Genomic DNA, 17041 nt, shown 5'->3' with positions numbered 1-17041 from the left:
ATTGCCAGTAGAGCATGCCAGTGGGAAAGACTAACAAATATCAACTTAGTACCCCCAACCACAGACCTCCCAAACTCCACCCTAGACCCACCAAAGCTCTTCCCCAGATCCCACCCCTTTTACTATTTGTAATGTAATTTTTTCCATTCATTTTTCGTATATACATAATGTACACAGCAGATATAAATTCTCAAAACTGACACATTTCAATCACTATATATAAATCACTTTCCCTACCTTTGTTGTCTGGTGACTTTATTTTTCTGTGCTTTAACTATGTTTCTAGGGCTTCTTATCCATTGACTGTTTTTCTCTCCATCTACACTTTCTGCCTTGCACCTATCATGCAATGTGTTATGATTAAAATTCAAGCACCTTTCCAGCGACATTGTACCGCTGCTGTGGCGTCTTGCTGAAGAGCTTATGAGCACATTTAAATATTTTAAAGCCTTTAAATGTTATATGATGATATTATTTGAGAAACTTGCCCAGTATTGATGAGAGGGTTTTTTTTTTGTGTTTTGTTCTATTTTGAAAGTATTACCTCCTCAAGTGGACTGTAATTTAAAATCCCCGGTCTGTTTGGATCAGGATTGCACCTATCTTTGGCATTAACTTAACATTTAATATTTCCATTTTTCTGCTTTCTTCTCAAAATCTACTATCTCTCTCCTTCCCTCCCTATTTCCATGGTCTGACATCTTTCTCCTTCCCTCCTTCCCCCCCAGAGGTCTGACAACATCTCTCTCCTTCCTTTCCCCCCTTCCCAGTCTGACCTCTCTCTTCTCTCCTTCCCATAATCTGGCATCTCTCTCTATTATTATTTCTATAGCGCTACCAGACTCCCCTCCTTCCCTTCTATTCCCTTGTCTTATATCTCTCCCTTCCTTTAGTCATCTCTCCTCCCCCCCAGTGTAACATTTTTCTTTCCCTTCCTCATTTCTGCCCCCTGCAGTCCATCTCCCTTCCCTTCCTCCTTTCTGGCCCCCCTCCCAGTCCATCATTTCTCCCTCCTTTCCACCAGTCCAACATTTTTTCTCTCTTCCTCTGCATGCTTTTCCTCTGGTCCTCTTTCCTTCCTCCAACCAACATCGCTCTCTCTCTCCCCCCCCCCTCCATGAGTCCAACTTTTCACTCTGCCCTCTCCCCCTTACCCAAAGTGTAACATTTCTCCTTCCCTCCTTTCTGTCCTCCCCATCCATCTCGCTCTCTTCATGAATCCAACACTTTATTCCTCCACGCTTTCTCTCTCTGTCCTTGCCTCTTCCCTCGAGTGGCATCTCTCCTTCCCACCCCCCAACATAACATGCTCTCTCCCCATGCAGCATCTCACCCTCCCCTCCAGTGTGTAGCACCTTTCTTTTCCTTCCGTTTCTGCCAGGTCCAGCAGCACCTCTTCTCCCTTCCTTTTACCTTCCCCCTGTCCAGCAGTACCTCTTCTCCCTTCCCTCCTCCCCTGTCCAGTATTACCACTTCTCCCTTACCTGTTCCTAATGTTCAGCAGTACCTCTTCTCCCCTGTCCAGCAATATCTCTCCTGTCACTGCTAGTGGCAGCTCACTGTGTGCTTTTAACTTCGGCACACAGTTGCCACTAGCAGTAGTTTAGCCCTGTATTATCAGGCAGTCTTAGGGCCTTTGCTAGGCCAGCCCGCTTCGATGATGCGATGTGGGCCAGCCTAGCAAAGGGCCCGAGGCTGCCTGATGAAACCGGGCTAAACTACTGCTAGCAGCAGCTGTGTGCCAAAGTTAAAAGCACACAGAGCTGCCGTACTGGTCCCGGAGGTGCGGAGACGAGGAAGGCAGGAGTCCCTGAAGATACATGCAACGCGATAGTAGAAGTCAGCTGACACAGGCGCCAGAGCCTCTCTTCCTGCCCTGTGAGCCACGACACACTTAAAATCTCAAAAGGCACACAGTTTGCAATACACTGTTTTAAATCCTTAAATAATCACATTTCAGAATGAACCAACACTTGCATGGAATTCCATAATTTAGGAGCAAAGTAAGTGGATGCCTGCTAATTGATCTGTTGTATCTGTGTTCAAGCAATTCCAAAACTTGTGATATGTAATGCTTTCCCTCATATGTATATGGAAGCCAAACTAAATGAGCTTTAAATCCAGTAACTCTGCCTAATGGAAATGTGGTTAAGCTGTATTACTGTAATAAAATGCTATGCAAGAAGCCCTGGTAGTGGCCTGCATGTATGGCTGAGGAGTTTCATAATGAGGGTCACTTTGTAATTCATTGTATGGAGAGTCACAGGGCTTCACTTTCTGTTTTTGGTCTCAGGTAAATCCAGCTCCAAGCGGCGTTCCTCTGATATCATCAGCCTCCTAGTTAGTATCTATGGTAGCAAGGAGCTGTTCATCAATGAGTATCGCACGCTGCTGGCTGATCGGCTCCTGCATCAGTTTAACTACAGCTCAGAAAGGTAAAACCTGACATGGACTGAAAGAGGGAGGCATTTGATAATTCTTTGGACAGAAATTTAGGCTTCATTCCTTAATAATACAGCAACATCTGGAGGTATTCCTTTACTTGTCATTTAGGGGGAATATGAAGCTTTAAGTTGCATTATGTGCCCCTTAATGCAACTTAAAGGATGCTAATGCCGCTTATCCTACCCTAATGCAGCAATATTTTAAGTCATTATGGTTCACATAATAATGAGATGCCAAACATGCAAATACACATAAAGCAGCTCACTACTATGTAGATGTCATAATGCAACTTACAGTGAATAGCAGGTATCTACTACAAGTTGCGTTATGGCCCTCAAATTATGGTAAAAAGCCTAGCTTTCAGCTGCGGTTATTTAGTGCCCAGGAGCAGTGGGCCTCTAAGCTGCTTCCCATTGCATCCTGGCTATTTTTTGAAAGAGTCTAGCCCCTAAATACATCACAGACCTCTTCTCATTCCCAACCAACAGACATGAAAGAAAAACACACCTGAAATTTGTCTCCCCACCGGCTAGAGGGTGTAAATATAAGAGATACCATCAACAACTGTTATCGTACCAAGCAGCCACATGGGGCAAAGACTTAGAAAAACTAATTGCACATACAAACAACTATGGCGAATTTAGGAAACTCCTAAAAACCTACCTGTTCTTGAAATACCTAGATAACGAACCAGAACATCAGCCCCCCTCATAATACCACCACATACCCAAATCTGTAAATTGTAAACCCCAACCCAATCACTAACCATGAACACTCCATTCAATTTAAGGAACATTTCTAATCTTGTGTAAGCAGCATGGCACACAAACTGCTGTTAATATTATTAATGTTGGAATTACCAGATGTACAGTTTCTCTTTATTGTATCTACAGTTTCTCTATATTGTAAACCACTTCTCTTTATTGTAAACCGCCTAGAAGTCGCAAGATTGTTGGCGGTATATAAGAATAAAGTTATTATTATTATTATTGTACTAGTCTCCTGTGCTGGCCTCCCCTTCCTTCCCTTGCAGAATAGTGCTCCCCCGTACTTAAAATATCCAAAGTGGTCTAGGGGATGGGCAGAAGCAGTCCCTAGTTGCTGTTGCCTTACTAGTTCCAGAATCCAAAATTTTGCTTACAACCCCTTGCGGTACTCATGCAGTACTACTGCTAAGAGTCATCTTTCCATATAAGGGCTTCTTTTGCCCTTATATGAAAAGATGATCCTTTGTGATAGTTTTGGTGGTCCAACACTCCTGGACCGAAGCACTTAACGCTATTTGCATTAACTGAGTGGGATTCTTTCTGGACCTGGAGTATGCCTTTCATGGTGGGGACTGACTCGACTTCAACACAGAGAACAATTTTGGATATTCGAGCTTCAATCTTTAACCCCTAATGGTCTGAATGACTATATAGAGTGGCAACACACTTATTAAGTGTGAATGTTTCTTTAAAGGATTTGCTTCAAGTTCCTTTGCAAGCTGCTTTGGTCAGGTGCATGATCACCTGACTCTTTCATTTCACCTGTTTCTGTTTCTGCGAGTTAAAAAGAGGGCGTCCTCTCCAAACCAGTGCCATTTCTTTCCTGCTTTATTCACGAACTTGAGAGTCATCGAGCAGTGCGGTTCCTGAGGAAGGGGGTTTACCCCCGAAACGGAGTCCGTTGGACATTCACTTCATTTACTGCTTATGGATCACCATTTCCATTACACACGGAGAAGCTAAGTCCTTACAGCCTGTGTATTTTTGAGCTTGGTTGGATTTGGACACTAACTTTCCAGTTTGGCCCCCAGCTTAGGGGTAAGAGATGAATTCCTTCTTTATTTTGATAATGTGTGTTTTTTTTTATTTGAGTTTTTTCACACATTGCACATTTTGCACTAGTTAAGCACCACAAACATTATCCGGAGCAAGCCCGGGGATGTTTCGCAGTTAACACCTTTCTGGGTGTAAATTCGCGACAGCTTTTCCCTGGAGTTTCCAGAGGTTGCTGTGTGACTGAGGGCTTGTCCGGTTAATGCTCTTAAATTAAATTATAGAATTATTTTCATTTTCTGCTTAGTTTGGAGTTGGACTTCATCTCTTTTCCCTAATCTTTGCAGACTTCTTGGGGTGAGGGAGGTTCTTTCATTTGTTAGCTTGTTGTTGTACCTCCTCCATTTAGGGTTCTATTTTTTGTCTTGTTCAAGATTCATTTACCCATGGATATACCGGAGTGGCAGCGCACCCTTTTTTATCCCGCAGATCAGATAGACCAATATTCCAAACGTTCCTCCTTGTTAGAGAGTGAGGGTCACATGAGTGTGAGGGCAGATTCTTCGCAGAAAAAACAAACCTGGATCAATTTACAACGCAATTTGATATGACTAGATTTACATAGCTTGTCTCTTGTAGAATATCTCAAACATCGGTATATACCTAGGGGACTTCGTATCCAAAAAACCCCAGGGCTATTTACGGATAGGGAAGCATTTCTTTGTAAATGGGCTTCTATCCTTAACAAATGCTCTATAGATTTGATGATGCTGATTGTAGATACGATCCAGGAGGTTTCTCAAGAAGTTACCACACAGGCCACACTCATACATGAAGAGATTAGCAAAGAACCTGATATGTTTCAATCTTTACAGGATAATTTACCAGCTATTCAATTGTCCTTAGACCAGCTCAGAACCAAGACAAGAGCATCTAAAATTAAGAAATTTCAACGAGATGCAGACGATTACGCTAAGGGTAATGTTTATTCTTGGCTTACATTTAAAGACACTACCCAGGCGTCTAGTACAGACCAGTTTCATGCGAACTTGGACTTAGGCTCCAGCAGTGGTTCTGAGGACTCTAGTCCGAGATCCAAATCACCGGTTTTTCAGCCCAGGGGGGGACGGAGCAGACAACGGAGACAAAGGGGCGGCAGAAGGAACAACAGGGGTACCAACAGGGGCCAGTATTCCAACACAGACTCGACGTCCCGTCCTCAAACCAGATCATTAGGACCAATCAATGCATAGTCAACAATTTATCAGGGACCATGTTGTCGGACGAGCAGTTAAGGGTATTAAACAAAGGTTTATCTTTTGTCCCTTCATGCCACCATGATCCCTTCATCACACGCAGTAATATTGAGCGTTTCATCAGGACTCTCCAAATTAAGTTATTTTTTCATCAACAACCTCAGAACTTGGATCCTTCTATTTTCAGGGCGCCTTCTAAATGGGTCCCTCCAGGTCCACTGGATCCAGCTATCCACACATTTCGTGAACTTGTTCTTAAAGACCTGGAGGGACTGGAGGATTTTGAGAACACCCATGCTCGCAGGTACTCCAATTTGACCACCAAAGAAAAAGCCGCTCTTGCCAGGTTGAGTAAGGACACTTCTTGTGTCGTGAAACCGGCTGACAAGGGCGGCTCTATTGTCATTCTCAGTACTCAGCAATACCTTACCGAGGTTGAACGTCATTTATCTGATACCCGGGTGTATTCTCCCCTCGCAGGGGACCCCACTGAGACCTTGATTTCCACCATAGCGACTATAGTAGATATGGCCTACGATGAGGGCCAGTTAACCAAAGCTGAAGCCAAATTTCTCAAATCTACTTCTCCGAGACGTCCCACTTTTCATATCTTGACTAAGATCCACAAAATGATAAAACCTCCTCCAGGCAGGCCTATTGTGTCCCTTAGGGGCACTGTGCTGGAGCCTTTGTCCAAGTTCCTTGACTGGTTCCTTAAACCCCAAGTAAGCAGTGCTAGGTCCTACCTTAAAGACACCACTCATTTTTTGACCAGCATAGAACAACTGACAGATATACAGGACTCTCATATCCTAGTCACCATGGACCTGGAATCACTTTATTCAAACATACCCCAGTCAGCAGCATTGGAACTAATTTCCAGGATTTTCATGCAGGATGTTCACCATGATCGGGTGAGGGCTGATTTTCTTATACAACTAGCCCAACTGGTACTCAATCACAATTATTTTCAGTTTGACCACCAGTTTTACCTACAGAAACATGGTGTAGCGATGGGCACTGCTGTTGCCCCCAGCATTGCAAACCTGTATGTCTCTAGTTTTGAGGAACGCTATCTGTACGACTCTATCTGGTTCACTTATGTTAAGATGTGGCGCCGCTTTATTGACGACGTCTTTTGTGTCTGGACGGGTCCAACTGAATTACTGCCGCATTTTCTCAACTGGCTTAACTCTTTAGATTGCAATCTGAGATTTACTATGGAGTCTAATGCCAGTCAAATATCATTTTTAGATGTGACAGTTATTAAGTCCCAACACACCTTAGTGACCACTGTGTACAGAAAGTCTGTTGAGGTTAACAACTACTTGGACTATACAAGTTGCCATCCGACCAGGTTGAAACAATCTCTCCCTATCAGCCAGTTCCTACGGGTTAGACGGCTGTGCACTGATACAACAGAATTTCACAGACAAGCACGCGAACTGTTTACCAGATTCCAGGAAAGGGGTTATCCTTATTCGGTTTTACAGAGGGCCTATCACCGGGCTCTGTATGCCAATAGGGAACTATTATTATCCCCCACGGGTTCCTCACAAGAGGAGTCTGGTATCACTTGCGTCTTGAGATTCTCCAACCATGCCAACAGGGTTGCACGGAGCATCCGTAAGCACTGGCACGTTCTCCAACTGCATTCCACTTTTCAAGATCTTCCTAGGATTGCTTATTCCCGAGCCAGAAATTTGGCGGACCATTTGGTCCATTCCAGTTATTCCAGCAACACCACAAGGAACATCGACACGGTGACAGCTCAACACATTAAATGCAGTGCAACTTGTGACATCTGCACTTCTACTTTAGAAGGAAAGAGTTGGCAACACCCGAGAACTAAAAAGTGCTACAGTTTTAAATCGTCAACAACCTGCAGGTCTAACTGGGTGATATATGTCATTCTGTGCCCTTGTGACATGCTATACGTTGGGCGCACCCAGAGACCGATTAGGACCCGTCTCATAGAACACAGGTCACGTATACACACGAGGTCCATGACTGCTCCCATGGTCCCTCATTGCATACTAGCCGACCACTCTTTTCAAGATCTCAGGTGGTTTGTTATGGAGCAAGTTTTTGAGGATTTCCAGGGAGACAGACTGACTCGACTTCAACACAGAGAACAATTTTGGATATTCGAGCTTCAATCTTTAACCCCTAATGGTCTGAATGACTATATAGAGTGGCAACACACTTATTAAGTGTGAATGTTTCTTTAAAGGATTTGCTTCAAGTTCCTTTGCAAGCTGCTTTGGTCAGGTGCATGATCACCTGACTCTTTCATTTCACCTGTTTCTGTTTCTGCGAGTTAAAAAGAGGGCGTCCTCTCCAAACCAGTGCCATTTCTTTCCTGCTTTATTCACGAACTTGAGAGTCATCGAGCAGTGCGGTTCCTGAGGAAGGGGGTTTACCCCCGAAACGGAGTCCGTTGGACATTCACTTCATTTACTGCTTATGGATCACCATTTCCATTACACACGGAGAAGCTAAGTCCTTACAGCCTGTGTATTTTTGAGCTTGGTTGGATTTGGACACTAACTTTCCAGTTTGGCCCCCAGCTTAGGGGTAAGAGATGAATTCCTTCTTTATTTTGATAATGTGTGTTTTTTTTTTCATTTGAGTTTTTTCACACATTGCACATTTTGCACTAGTTAAGCACCACAAACATTATCCGGAGCAAGCCCGGGGATGTTTCGCAGTTAACACCTTTCTGGGTGTAAATTCGCGACAGCTTTTCCCTGGAGTTTCCAGAGGTTGCTGTGTGACTGAGGGCTTGTCCGGTTAATGCTCTTAAATTAAATTATAGAATTATTTTCATTTTCTGCTTAGTTTGGAGTTGGACTTCATCTCTTTTCCCTAATCTTTGCAGACTTCTTGGGGTGAGGGAGGTTCTTTCATTTGTTAGTTTGTTGTTTTCATGGTGGGGAGGCATTAGGGTGTCACTATTAGGGATACTTTTGGGGGATGGCTTTGATAGCAAGGCCCACTAAGGGGGATTAATACTATATGTGCTGCCCCTTTAAATGATGACCTGGAAGCATCAGGCCGTTGTTCGGTGGCCCAGTGCTCCTGTGCTGATGGACTAATTCTGCTCACATTAACTAAACGATTAACACTAAGAACATACATAAAAATATGCCTACTACATGCCCCTCATACCCTATTCCCACCCCTCTACTCGACCCCATCTCACATGCTGTTATTCCTCCCATATGCCATATTCTCAATCTATCTCTTTCCACTGCAACTGTCCCTGCTGCTTTCAAACATGCAGTGGCTAAGCCGCTTCTCAAAAAACCCTCGCTGGACCTCTCCTGCCCATCCAACTATCTCCCTTCTTCTGTTCCTATCCAAGGTACTCGAGCATTCTATTCTTCGTCTCTGCCTGGACTTCCTTTCAACTCGACAGATTCTCAATCCTCTGCAATCTGGTTTTCTCCCCCAACACTCCACAGAGTCTGCCCTCACTAAGGTCTGCAGTGACTTGTTCATGGCCAGATCTAAGGGCCTTTACTCTATCCTTATCCTTCTTGACTTGTCTGCTGCCTTTGATACTATAAATCACAGCTTAATTCTTGATATGCTGTCCTCATTTAGATTCCATGAATCTGTCCTCTCCTGGTTTGCCTTCTATCTTTCCCAACGCACCTTTAGTTTATATGTTGGTGTGTCCTCTTCTGCTGCTACCCTGTTAGCGGTTGGTGTACCCCAGGGTTCTGTCTTAGGACCTCTTCTTTCTCTACATCTCTTTCCTCGGTGCACTGATCTCCTCCCATGGCTTCCAGTATCACCTATATGCTGATGACTCTCAGATCTACCTCTCTATACCAAGAAAAAGTCTCTGCTTGTTTGGCTGATATTGCTGCCTGGATGTCCTGCCATCATCTAAAACTAAATATGTCCAAGACTGAGCTGCTCCTCTTTCCTCCTAAACCCTCTGCTCTTCCTCCTCCTTTTTCCATCTTGGTAACTAATACTGTCATTGTTCCAGTCTCCTCTGTTCACAACCTTGGAATAGTCTAAGATTCTGACCACTCATTTTCTACGCATTTCCAACGAGCTGCTAAGACTGGTCGCTTCTATCTCTTCAATATCACCAAAATTTGCCCCTTCCTTTCTGAGCACACTACCCGGACCCTTGTCAAGCTCTCGTAACCTCAAGCTTAGATTACCTCAATCTGCTCCTAACTGGTATCCCGCAGTGTCGCCTCTCCCCCTTGCAATCTGTGCAAAACTCTGCTGCACGACTCATCTTCTACCAACCTCGCTACACTCATATCACCCCTCTCCTTAAGTCACTTCACTGGCTCCCTATCTGCCATCACATACAGCTCAAGATCTTATTACTGACCTACAAGTGTGTTAATTCTGCTGCTCCTCAATATCTCTCCTCGCTTCTCTCTCCTTATACACCTCCCAGAGAACTGTTCCTCAGATAAGTCAATCTTAGCATTCCCCTTCTCCTCCACTCATCTAGCTGCCTCTATGCCTGGAATAAATTACCCAAGTTGTCCATCAAGCCCCTTCCCTTGTTTAAAAGCAAACTGAAAACCCACCTTTTTAATATAAATTTCAATCCTTAACCCTACTCCTCTGCCCTCCAACCCAGCGCACTGATTAACTGTTCCCCTTAAGTGTATCCATGACATCCTGTTTGTCTGTCTTGCCTATTTAGCTTGTAAGCTCTTTCAAGCAGGGACTGTTTCTTATTCTTTGTGACTCTGTGCAGCTCTGTGTGCGTCTGGTAGAACTATAGAAATAATTAATAGTAGTAGTATATACATCATTTGAAGCAAATGTGTCTACGAGGATAACCAAGTTTTTTTTTTTTGTTTTTTTTAATCTTTATTCATTTTCATATCTTACAACAAGTGTATAATATTCAATCAAAAATTTTTACAAATCACTTGACATTCTTACTTATAATCATTAAAGTATAAAAGAATCCCTCCCCACCCACCCCATCCATTAATAATAAACCAATTAGCAAATATCATATTTCCCAATCCCACCCTACCTATATCTTATATAATAACAAGGTGTTTAAGGTGTCTGATCATTAGAATATGTAATCAATGGCCCCCAAATCTTTTTAAAATTGTGATACGTTCCTTGCTGTATAGCAAGCACTCTCTCCATTTTATAAATATGACAAACTGAATTCCACCAAAAGGTATACCGTATTTTCACATAGATAACGCGCACCCGTGTAAAACGCGCACACGGGTATAGCGCGCAAAAAACACAAATTTATGTACAGAAATTTTTATATACCACGCACACCCGTATACCGCGCATGCTGCCCGACTCTCCCGTCGCCGCCTGACTCTCCTTTCGCCAGCCCCGACTCTCCTCTGGCCACCCCGACTCTCCTTTCGCCCGCCCGACTCTCCTCTCCACCTTGAAATCCTGTCCCCACCCTGAAAGCCTGATGCCCCCCCCCGACGTCCGATTCACCCCCCCAGGACCGCTCGCACCCCCACCCCGAAGGACCGCTCGCATGCACCCGCACCCCCACCCCGAAGGACCGCTCGCACACACTCCCACCCGCACCCCCACCCTGAAGGACCGCTCGCACCCCCACAGCCTCCCGACCCCCCCATCATGTAGAAGCTCCTACCGGTGTCCTGCTGCTTCCTCTTAGCGGTCCCGACTCCCCGACATGATCGGGGCAAGAGGGAGCTCAAGCCCTCTTGCCCCAGCCAACCGCGGCACCCCTGACACGATCGGGGCAAGAGGGAGCTCAAGCCCTCTTGCCCCAGCCAACCGCGGCACCCCCGACACGATCGGGGCAAGAGGGAGCTCAAGCCCTCTTGCCCCCCCGACTCCCCGACACGATCGGGGCAAAAGGGAGCCCAAGCCCTCTTGCCCCGCCGACTCCCCAACTCCCCGACAATATCGGGCCAGGAGGGAGCCCAAGTCCTCCTGGCTCTTGCGAACCCCCCCCCCCCCCGCTAGTTTTTCGGGCCAGGAGGGAGCCCAAACCCTCCTGGCCACGGTGACCCCCCTACCCCCATCCCGCACTACATTACGGGCAGGAGGGATCCCAGGCCCTCCTGCCCTCGACGCAAACCCCCCTCCCCCCAACGACCGCCCCCCCCAAGAACCTCCGACCGCCCCCCCAGCCGACCCGCGACCCCCCTGGCCGACCCCCACGACACCCCCACCCCCCTTCCCCGTACCTTTGTATAGTTGGCCGGACAGACGGGAGCCAAACCCGCCTGTCCGTCAGGCAGCCAACGACGGAATGAGGCCGGATTGGCCCATCCGTCCCAAAGCTCCGCCTACTGATGGGGCCTAAGGCGCCTGGGCCAATCAGAATAGGCCCGGGAGCCTTAGGTCCCTCCTGGGGGCGGGGCCTTGGGCACATGGTCGGGTTGAGCCCATGTGCCTCAGGCCCCGCCCCCAGGTGGGACCTAAGGCTCCCGGGCCTATTCTGATTGGCCCAGGCGCCTTAGGCCCCACCAGTAGGTGGAGCTTTGGGACGGATGGGCCAATCCGCCCTCATTCCGTCGTTGGCTGCCTGCCGGACAGGCGGGTTTGGCTCCCGTCTGTCCGGCCAACTATACAAAGGTACGGGGAAGGGGGTGGGGGTGTCATGGGGGTCGGCCAGGGGGGTCGCGGGTCGGCTGGGGGGGCGGTCGGAGGTTCTTGGGGGGGGCGGTCAGTGGGGGGAGGGGGGTTTGCGTCGAGGGCAGGAGAGCCTGGGATCCCTCCTGCCCGTAATGTAGTGCGGGGTGGGGGTAGGGGGGTCACCGTGACCAGGAGTGTTTGGGCTCCCTCCTGGCCCGAACAACTAGCGGGGGGGGGGGGCCGCCAGGGCCAGGAGGACTTGGGCGCCCTCCTGGCCCGATATTGTCGGGGAGTTGGGGAGTCGGCGGGGCAAGAGGGCTTGGGCTCCCTTTTGCCCCGATCGTGTCGGGGAGTCAGGGGGGCAAGAGGGCTTGAGCTCCCTCTTGCCCCGATCGTGTTGGGGGTGCCGCGGTTGGCTGGGGCAAGAGGGCTTGAGCTCCCTCTTGCCCCGATCGTGTCGGGACCGCCAAGAGGAAGCAGCAGGACACCGGTAGGAGCTTCTACATGATGGGGGGGGGGGGGGTCGGGAGGCTGTGGGGGTGCGAGCGGTCCTTCAGGGTGGGGGTGTGGGTGCGGGTGGGAGTGCGTGCGAGCGGTCCTTCGGGGTGGGGGTGCGGGTGCGTGCGAGCGGTCCTTTGGGGTGGGGGTGCGAGCGGTCCTGCGGGGGGGGGGGGTGTGAATCAGACGTGGGGGGGAACTATGTAAAAAAATTTTTGTACAACGCGCAAGGGTGTGCGCGGTACGTAAAAACCACGTATAACGCGCGCGTTATATGCGAGAAAATACGGTAATTAAGTTTAGTATAATCCTTCCAATTTCCAGTAATATGTTGAATGGCAACCCCGTCAGTATTAATAAAAGTTTATTATTATTTGCTGAAATTGGACTCTTAAATCTCATAGATGTACCAAATAATATAGTATCATATGAAAGGGCAACATGATTTTCTAACAATGAATTAATTTGGGACCAAATTAACTTCCAAAAGACATTTATAGAGGGACAGAAAAAAATTAAATGATCTAAAGTCCCAGCTTCTAAACTACAATGCCAGCAAGTATTAAAATTTGGCTACGAAGTGTCTTATAGTGTTATCTGCTACTCCACTTACCTGCATGTAGTAAGCCTTAGCAGACAGCTGAGTTATGATTCTTATGCCACCCTGGCAGAATTAGTGGCCAGAATAGTATCCACTATAGCTGTTTTTCCTGGAGTAACTCTTCACATCGATGGAAAGAAGTGTTTATTCTTTCAACAAGTTATTGTTTGTACCCAGTAAGTAATTATAAGACCATAAGAATAGCCTTACTGGGTCAGACCAATAGTCCATCTAGCCCAGTAACCCATCCTCACGGTGGCCAATCCAGGTCACCAGTACCTGGCAAAAACCCAAAGATCCCTTGTATTGAAGAGGAGGCTGCAAAAAAAGATTCTATGGTTGCTGTTTTTCACATTGCTGCAGCTGATAGTGAGGCCAGAATCATGAACAATTATATCCCAAGGATTTTCTTTACCAGCCACCAGCTAAACCACCCAATAAGACCACTTGAGCCTCCAAGAATGCTGCCCAAAAGACCAGGGCACATGGTCATATTAAGCCATAAGACCTTTGGGCCGGCTGCTGCTCTTTTATTTCCAGCATCTCTGCTCAGTTTACTGCTTAAAATTAGGGATGGGCAATGGGAACCACAATTTTCTGGCTTTCATCTCAAGAAAAAAATGTTCTTTTCTAATCATTTACTGCTGGACTCTACTACTACTATTGCTGCTTTCTGAGATGGGACCCCAGGCTCGCAGTATTAGAAATACTGTGTATGATTTGGCATTTTCCCTTGTGTTTTTAGGGAAATTCGAAATGTGGAATTGTTGAAGCTACGATTTGGTGAAGCTCAGATGCACTACTGTGAGGTCATGTTAAAGGTAAGTACTCAGGGTTTCTAGAGAGTGCTCTAAATATCATGTTCTTTGTTGTGGAGGTTAAGGGATAGAGTAGATTCCTTTTGTAATTTGGCAGTTTTCAAGAAACTTATCACATCAGAGGAGTGCAGTTTCTTTACTAATTTGCCTTAGAAACTTAAGGGAAATATGCAGCAAAGATAATACTTGGGTATTGTCCTCTGGTCAGGACAGCAGAGGGCGCTAGTGGGGACCAAACTCGATCCCTGGCATGTACCCCTTTTAGCATGAACCCCGGCCCAAGGGCTTGCCTAGAGCCTTCAAATATACTGGCTGCTCCAGTAAAAATTCACCAGCACACAAAAGAGTTAGTGCAAGAATAATAACTTTTTATTTAGCCCTTTCACTGGGCAAAGGTCAGAATGGCTAGGCTGGTAATTAGCAAACATCAAAGAAAAACAGGTAACAGTTTGTATCAAAACAAAATACTTTCCAACTTGGAATCTTCTGTTAGGTTGGTACTTTTAAAGACTTACAATTCTTTACAGGCATTAGAGCATTATTACAGGCATTAGAGCATTATTAAAGTACAGGCAGAAAATAACAAAACACTGAGCTTCACCATTGTAGTTTGGTTGCTTGAGACTGCTTGTGCTGCAGGTGGAAGCTAAGGTATAATTAGGCTGCTTTCAGGTAAGTATTTCCAACAGGAATCAGACCTTTTCCTTCTTGGTACAGAGAAGAATGAGGTCTGGCTTATGTAAAGGAGAGACAAAGTTCCACATTAACTTTCAAGTATGAAACCAAAAATAAATACCAAGCCTCTTGTTCTGGCTTTATTCCTTCAAACCTTCTCCTCAAATTATTAGAGCAAAATAGTTCCCACCTGGCTGCAATGACTGCCCAGCTTAGCAATAAGAGGGAAAGAAAAGGGGAAAAAAAACCCTCTGAAAACCAAAACCTTTCAGCCAGTAAAGTGCAGTACGACCAAAACATAAATACATAACAGGCAGGGGGAAAACCTTCTTAATTCTGCTGCCTTTCCTCCTGGTTTCTTCAACTTTATTACACAGTCTTTGCTTAGGGGAAAGAAAAGAAAGACTCCCCATAAACAGCCTTTGGGTTCCTTCTATAGAGGTTCTGCTTCTCAGCCCAGCTCAAGAAAAAAAAAAAAAACCACACAGGGAAAAACTATACTATTGCAGAACTTAAACACACTTTTGCTTTTCCCATTAGGGACACCTCCATAAATTCAGAACAAATCCTTGGCTCCTCAGGCTCAGGAGAGGGCTCAGGAGAGGGAAGCTGCAGAACAATGCACCTGCTCAAAAGTCTGGCAAAATGATGAGTGTTTTAATGCAGTTGGGATTTCAGTGCATAGACCATCCACCCTACTCACCAGGTCTTGCTCCACCTGACTATTTTCTGTTTCCAAACTTTAAAAACGTTTGCAAGGGCAACAATTTTTGAGTGATTCGGAAGTGATTGTAGCATTGGAACAGTATTTCATTCTTCAAGCTTCACTAGCGGCCTCTTTTACAAAGCCGCGCTAGCGGCTGTGCTGCGCTAATGGCCTCGAAGCCCATAGAGATTTAAAGGGCTTCAGGGCTGTTGCCGCTCAGCAGCCGCTAGTGCAGCTTTGTTAAAGAGGCAATAGGTTTTTCTTCATGTTATTCACACCATCCGGAGTGTCTACTCTATTGCAAATTTTGGTATCATCTGCAAAAAGGCACATCTTACCTGGCAGCTCTTCAGCAATATTGCTTTCAAAAAAAAGAGCAGGCCCTTGAGGCACACCATTGGTAAAGTGAACTCTCATGTCAACCATACTAATTTATCCATAATATTTGGAATAATTCTTGTTACCCTTGTGTCTTTGCTGAGCCCTTTGGGTGAGGCATTGAGGGGTAGGACATTCCTGCTGAGGTTAGCAGGGCAGTGAGACTCTAGTCCATACTTAAAAGGAGAAACAGTTTGTGGGTAGTTATTTGTTTTGCTTAAGAGTGTTTTATTATGCTTTGAGTGGAGGGCATTTGGCACCAAAGCCAGCACAGCTACAAGTTACCGTGCTTGTTTACTTATGTTCCTGACAATCTATGTTTTACTTGAAAAAGAAAACATGCATATACTGTAAAAGAAAAATTTTAAGAAAGAGATGATTTATAAGACCCTTGTGAACTTTCCTTTGTAACTTTATACAGGATATGGCAGATTCCCGGCGCATAAATGCAAATATTCGAGATGAGGAGGAGAAGCTTCCTGAGGAGGAAAAACCACCCTTTAATCTGGTTGCTGTTATCCTGTCCAGTGAGTTCTGGCCACCTCTGAAAGAGGAGAAACTGGAGCTGCCTGATCAAATTAAGGAGTCAATGGAGGCCTACACAAAGAAATACGAGAAACTAAAGGTTTGATCTCTTTTATTTCACTGCCAAAGAAACAAGAGAGTACAACTTAGATACACCTGAAAGCCAGGACTAGACATGCACACCCTCATTTAAAGCAAGCACATTGCCCACAGTCTGTATGTTATGAAGGAAACGTTCAAAGACATTTATCTGGATAAAATGGTCTGACTGAAAACTTCATCCTTCAAATATAGACTTATTGCATCTATACTTCCGAATGGATTAGTTTTACACTTATAAGAATGAACCTCATTTCTACACCAGTGAAGTCATAACAACATAAAAGTTGTCATACTGGAACAGACTGAAGGTCCACCAAGCCCAGTATCGTGTCTCCATCAGTGGCCAACCCAGGTCACAAGTGGGGCAGGAACGATCTTCCTACGTTCCTGTCCTGTGCAGAGCCTTGAACATAAATGGCTGCTGTGAGTTTCCACGAGACTAGTGGAACTCACAGGAGCTATTTATGTTCGTGGCTCTGCAGGGAGAAGGAGCATAGGAAGATCGCGCATGCCCCGCTTCACCACTAGACCGCTGGGCTTTAAAAAGTAAGTTGTGATGGGTTCTGGGAGGCGAGGATGGGTCAGAGTTGACCCTAAGTTGTGGAGGGGTCCAAGAGGCGGGAGGGAGGCAAGGGTGGGTCAGAGTTGGCCCTAAAGTTATTCGCAGGCTGGCTTTGCCTCTAACCCCATGA

General features: G+C 46.0%; 1 protein-coding gene across 2 annotated transcripts in view; it reads left to right on the top strand.

Annotated features, from left to right (window-relative positions):
- ANAPC2 (anaphase promoting complex subunit 2) overlaps nucleotides 1-17041 on the top strand; it is a 139669-nt gene that overhangs the window by 100143 nt on the left and 22485 nt on the right. For both annotated transcript variants that reach the window (XM_033960663.1, XM_033960664.1), the window contains exons 9-11: nucleotides 2294-2435; nucleotides 13891-13966; nucleotides 16144-16347. In XM_033960663.1, the coding sequence (XP_033816554.1) occupies nucleotides 2294-2435; nucleotides 13891-13966; nucleotides 16144-16347 (422 nt within the window). The remainder of the gene's footprint in view (nucleotides 1-2293; nucleotides 2436-13890; nucleotides 13967-16143; nucleotides 16348-17041) is intronic.

Source organism: Geotrypetes seraphini, chromosome 10 (genome assembly GCF_902459505.1).
Source record: "Geotrypetes seraphini chromosome 10, aGeoSer1.1, whole genome shotgun sequence".
In the NCBI taxonomy this organism is placed as follows: Eukaryota; Metazoa; Chordata; class Amphibia; order Gymnophiona; family Dermophiidae; genus Geotrypetes; species Geotrypetes seraphini.
The sequence above is the reverse complement of the archived record's forward strand: the minus strand, read 5'-3'. Positions and strand labels throughout refer to the sequence as shown.